The sequence below is a fragment of the Amphibalanus amphitrite genome, unplaced genomic scaffold (genome assembly GCF_019059575.1).
Source record: "Amphibalanus amphitrite isolate SeventyFive unplaced genomic scaffold, NRLGWU_Aamphi_draft 000105F_arrow, whole genome shotgun sequence".
NCBI classification, from domain to species: Eukaryota; Metazoa; Arthropoda; class Thecostraca; order Balanomorpha; family Balanidae; genus Amphibalanus; species Amphibalanus amphitrite.
Genome location: NW_024881600.1, coordinates 153,500 through 159,589, shown reverse-complemented (window position 1 = coordinate 159,589; position 6,090 = coordinate 153,500). Strand labels below are relative to the sequence as shown.

Genomic DNA, 6,090 nt, shown 5'->3' with positions numbered 1-6,090 from the left:
TTTAGCAGGGTGATCCGATTAAATGGAGCGGTTTTCACCTTTTTCTGGGTAATGATCATGAGCGTCGAGCGTCTACACAGGGGCCCTCTGCAGTGCGTCGGCAATCGCAGCCACTATATATTCTAATTCTACCAGTCGTTTTTGTCATGAAATTTCAAAACTTCGAATGTTTCTGTAAAAATTTACATGTCATAGCTAGAAGAAAACTTTTGTCCCCGTCGGATTTCTCGCACCATTGCGCGTCGAATGATATGTAAAACGAGTGAGTAAAGACTGGGGAAAGGCGAGTTTTAACACAAAAGTTGATTTTGCCCCCCCCCCCCCCAACCGAAAATCTCTGGCGACGCCTATGCATAGGGTATTCCAGTCTATGTTTCCGGAACCCAAATATTTGGAAATTCGTACGTTGCTTGGGGCAAGAACAAAATAACTGAGTTTGAGAATTTGACGTAATCAATTTTGAACAGTTTTTCGCTATAACTTGGCCAAAAAAGAGGTAGGTAGGTATCGATCTGAAAATTGGAGGTGAATAGAAGTCGGTAATTGCTTTCACATATATTCCGTGTTTTTTTCGAAATTCTAAAAACATTTTGGATTTTTTGCAATTATATTCAAAAGAATATTTTTTAAGATGTTTTTTTTTGGGGGGGGGGTCAAAATTCAAAAATATCAAACTTTCGAGATAGCAGTTTTGTAGCCCTGGTAATTCTACACCTTTTATGTCTTACCCTGGTAATTCTACACCTTTTATGTCTTAAACGTTTTTCTGTGTCTTAAAGCCATAGGCCTGACAGCTCTTTCCGCGAAACCTTTTTTGGGTCGAAAACGGCAGAACATGACGTCACTCTGACGTCATTTACGGCTAGCCTATCATAGCCTTTGTAAATTGTTTTGGTCACAATGTGTAAAATTGATGCCCGGGAGGGTACTGAAAGTTTGGTGACGATCCGCGCAGCGGTTCTGGAGATAGGTAGGTATATCGAAAAGTCTTGAGGGGGGGGGGGGGGGGCAAAAATAACCCCACAGGGCGCGGGTTAAGAGTTGGTAGTCTAGTTGGGTATAACATTAGCCGCCAATGCTCACTTCATATGTTTAGGCATGAATCTGTGCCATAAAGTGCGTTTTCTTCGTTTAGCTTATCCTCGTTTGCATTGCTCTGATTTACTGAGCAGAAGCACGAGCAAGCGTCATCTACAGATAGCTTGGCGAAGGTGTGACACTAACTCCACCCGCCAGGGAGCGCAGTTTGTGAGCCTCACCTGAGCCGCCGCACCTGTAGCACCTACCATCTAGCGGTGGATCGCTGCACTACTCGGTCAGCTGGAACACCCCTCCCCACCTACGCTCCGCCGCGCCGCACCGCAATCCACCACCCCTAATTAGTAATTACACTCATCCAAAACCTTCCAAAAAAATTAACCATATTCACACTCAGAAGCGTCCACATTACAGGAACATAAGCTTACATCATTTTATGGCTAAAACAAAGCCACAACTTGTTAAAAGTCGTCTGTATCGCGGCACTACTTTCTTGGTGTGTTCCTGCGCGCTGGAGCGGCCGGTTTCACCAGCCGCGGCGGGCGGTGAGCCGTGCGGTCGCTGCTGGCTGAGGCCAATGCCGACGGCCGCGAGTCTGAGCGGCGCCGCGTCCGTGGAGGGTGGTGTGGGCGGCCTCCGGGCCGCGATATCTGTGCAGTGACCTCTCCCAGTGACCTGTGGTGGTGTCGAGCGGCGCACGGGCCAGAGCGGGATGTGAGGCAGCTGTGTGGCTCTCCGGCACTCCACGGATATAATGAGATATGAACAAAGAGGATGACAAGAGAGAGGTGAGTGCTCAACACTGTGGTCGCGGCCCTCTGTGAAAGCTGCTGCTGCTGCCTGCATGTGTGCCTTGACCAGCCTCTACCATCGTTATGACTCAGCATGCGTTTGTCGGACGGTGCCAGCGATGAGCGAGGTGGCTACAACATGATGTTTCTGCTCCGTTATACCCTCCGTTGTCCCTCCTCAACGATAGTGACGATATAGCAGCCCCCTCCACACCTTCTACCTAAGTCAGACGAGCTGCTGTTATCGACAGAGACTGCCCGTTGGTGCAGTGTGTTTTCTGCACCAACGGGCAGTGTGTTTCTGAACCCTGACTCCCGCTATGCACGTGGCTCCAGCGGGCGTACACTCTCAGCAGCACTAATTAGAGCTCTGATAATCTAGCAGGACTGTTCGCCGGACAGGCTCAGGTATACCTAATGAAGCTGTTTCCCCTTCTTTCCATTGAAATGGCACCTAAAGAGAGATTGCCCGCCCCCTCCTCCACGAATGTTTTCTGACGCAACCTTACAGCCATTGGAACGGGAGAGGCGTCATCCACCACATCCATAAGGGCGCTCACCTAATTAGCTTGCGTAGAGAACTTTCAATGATCAGAAATGACCAAAATGACCTAAACAAACAACAGAAGAGAAACAGAAACATTTTAGCCTTGGTTTGCACCAGCAGAGGGGCTGTATGCTGGTTCATTCATTTACATTCTGGCCCCAGATCTGCTGCGTGTATGTTGTGCCAGCCAGGGAGTCCCTGACACTGAATGACTGAAGAGGGTCTGTCTGCTGGTCCATCTATTGTCCCAGGCTAGGGAGTCCCTGACACCAGCAGGAGTTGTCTGCTGGTCTATCTGCTGACCCCAGCCAGGGAGTCCCTGACACTATATAGTGGAGACTGGAGACCGAGCGCTGCAGCGCACCGCCCGAAGGCCAGTGGCGTGGCCTCGGACGGGATTAACAGCCGCTCGACCGTCGGGGAAACATCCCGCTCATCTGCAGTGAATCAGCGGCCGGCGCCGGTAACACTGCGCTGGACGGTCCACTGACAGCCCCACCGGACAGTGTTACTGGACAGTCCAGCCGGACAAAGCCACTGGACGGTCCACTGACGGCTCCACCGGACAGATATACTGGACACAGTGGACAGTGTCACTGGACAGCTCAACTGGTCAGACCAGCAGGATGGTCCACTGGCGGCCCGACCGGACAGTGTTACTGGACATATACACTGGACAGCTGAACGCGACAGACTGAACAGGCTCTGTAAAAAAGCCCCGGCTTCACCGACCTGGCTGTGGGCTAGGGCACAGGTACGTCGGACAGCCTTAGGCAATAAGCTTTGCCGCTGGCAGGGCGTCTATATCAGACAACTATATAGGTACTGGACAGGTCTGACAGCGGCGCCAGGAGATGCAGAAGACTGGGTCTGGCTGTATCGGACAGAAGCACTCGGGTGCCTACTTTCAACGGAGGAATGTTCTTAATCGGGCAGAGGTAGCTGACAGGACAGTTTCGTCAAAAGATGAGTTTATGTGGATCCTTACACAGGACAGTAGCAGCGGCGTGTTCAAACCAAGAATTGGCATGTCGGTAGAGTTCATCGTCTCAGTATGGCCTGTTGGGTGAGTGCAGCTTCCAGCATGCTGGCATGAGCTCTCGGCGGCGGTTGACCTCCCCCAGGCCGCGCACTACCCCAGCGCGGCGTCCAGGCTGCCTCACACCGATCCCCGGCTCGAGATGAACCGGCGACTGCGACGCCCCGCGACCAGTAACACCACCGGGCCCGGGAGACTGCGACGCCGGCCAGGAAACTAGCCCGGCCGGTTCTCCGCGGGCCCGTGAAAGCTGACCAGCCTGCCGGCTGTCAACGCGTTCCACTGCCGAAACCAGGCCCGCACAGGGATTTGGAGCCCGTTACAGCATAGTACTCTGAATGTATGCTGTCATCACCCAGCTATTGTGTTTCGCTTATGAATGTCTGTGTTTTCGCCATTGTGGCTGGTTTCACAAGACAGCAAATGAAATGCTAATGCTTATTACGGTTTCTGAGTTATTCAAAACTTCTTTGATAATAGCCGTTCATCCATTTGAATAAGGATCACCCACATAATTCTGAAATATATAACTTTTGCATGTATGATGCATTGATGCATGGGCGGCGCCACCGGGGGGGACGGGGGGGACAGGTCCCCCGCTATCGAAAGTTAGGGGGGTACAGTACCCCCTATCGGCGAGGCCCGTTCAATAGTTGATAATAATGCATTATAGAGCTATCCGTCGCATTTAATGCATCGTTGGTTAATCAAGGCAGGTTCTGAATAAAGATTGCTGTTGGGATGCATCGCAGGGGGTCCTAGCCATCTGCAAAAGGTGTGGAGCTGTGATGCCTGTAGTTATAAGGTGATCGGCAGGGCCTCGGGGATCGTGCCCCCTTTTGGGGAGCCAGGCAGGGTTATTACTTATTACCTCCCCACCCCACTGCCAGACCCCATTGCCGATAAAACCAAGTTCACTGAAATTCCATAGATTTCCGTTACCTACTATATGAAAATTTTCCATTCCTAATTAGTCAAATTCAAGCATGGCAGTTCTACCACAGGAACCATTTGAAATCTATGCCATTTAACCCCAGCACTTGTGGGGAGAAGTGTTCGGATAGATCACAGGCAGGACCAAAAAAGCACGCAGTAGCCCAAGACCTTATAATTGGATATAGCATCGGCTCCCTCTCGTCCAGGGGTTCGATAGCACTCGTTTTTTTTCTGCAAAACTAAGTTCGGTCGGCGGCCGAACGGCTGGGGGTCTAATCGAGCCCCCCATCCCTCCCCTTCTTACGTCAGCGGCTGTGAAAATGCCATTACCAGCTGTTGAAACATGGCAGTTGCTTTTGCATGAGTGCACGAAAGGGTTTTAGGTCCGTGATACGTGAAAGGTTCTACATGAAAATTGAGATACACCAGCTTATCAAATTGTGCTCACTGTGGTGCGCTCGGTTTTACCTTGACTAGTCTTTGAATTCTGGGGTGAAACAGACCAGTCAAGAAACCTGTTCCATAAGGAGAGCCACTAATGCTAAAGAGATGTGGGATGAGGTTTCCAGAGACCTTCATTACCTCCCAAAGGGGGTGCCCCGCCATTTGCCAATCCCTGCTGTAGTTGTTACGATTGTTACGATTGGAATATGAGAACGATGCAGGTCGTGCCAGCTCGATCATGACGAACACAATGGTGCCGACATCACAGCTCTACTGCCATTTTTGACGAAGTTAATCAACAAGCACCGGAATCCTACCCCATGGGGCATTTCACCTGCAGAGGTCGCCGGACCTGAGACCCTTTCACTCAATTTTTTTCAACGGTGCATGCGCTCGTTTTTCCCGCGAAGCTCTTGGCAAGTAAAATCCATCAGAAAGTGTGATCAAATAACGGCTGGTGACCTTCCATGACCTAGCATGACCTTTTGAGTGACCACCGATGACATGACCACTGACGGCTAGCCATTAGCTGCACCCTGCCCGTTGCATATGGATCAGGTGGTGATGTCATGATTCTGAAATTATATTGCAGTTTTGGCGCACTTGTCAGAGCAGAAGACATTCCCACTTTTCCCCCATGACTATATGATGGTGAAGCCCTGAAGCTGACCAGACGTAAGATCGAAAATTTGAAAGTACGAAACGTAAGAATAGCTGGCACTGCTACTCATACCTAAGCAATTCGCAGCTTGTAGGAAACCAGCTTTGAGTCGGCAAGACTGCAAATTTTGATTTAGAGGCAAGGATGCTTGAAAAGGTGATCGATCTTAGGTGTCCTAGGATAAGTTTGGAAACGGGATGCACCATTCGATGCGTTTTGGGCCTTGCCAAGTTTCGCGGCGTTACGTGCCTCGTTTTTTTTTTTTTGCATACACGATCAGTATCTACTTTTGGGATTTTCGATTTTCGGTCCCCGTCCCCCCCTATCGAAAACCCGTGGCGCCGCCCCTGCATTGATGCATGTGTCAATCAGCTATTTGTTTTATAGGTATAAAGCTAAAATTTGTTAACTGAAATATCTTTTAGGTGAGCTAGGGTGGCGATGACTTCTAAAACTATTCCGATTGGTTTGCTAGACAACATTGCAGACAAAACGATATTGCCGGATGTCAAAGAGAGTGGCACCGATTAATTGCGGAATGCATAATGCATATGCTCGCATTTTAACGGTAACATGACACCACATTCAGATGTGAAGAGTTGCGTTTCAACGCTCTCAACGGTCTTATTTTTAT

General features: G+C 50.0%; 1 protein-coding gene across 1 annotated transcript in view; it reads left to right on the top strand.

Annotated features, from left to right (window-relative positions):
* The first annotated feature begins 1,546 nt into the window (after positions 1–1,546).
* Positions 1,547–6,090, top strand: part of LOC122380718 (ral guanine nucleotide dissociation stimulator-like 1) — a 63,254-nt gene continuing 58,710 nt past the window's right edge. The window contains exon 1 of the mRNA XM_043364125.1: positions 1,547–1,826. Within this exon, the coding sequence (XP_043220060.1) occupies positions 1,800–1,826 (27 nt within the window). The 5' untranslated portion in view covers positions 1,547–1,799. The remainder of the gene's footprint in view (positions 1,827–6,090) is intronic.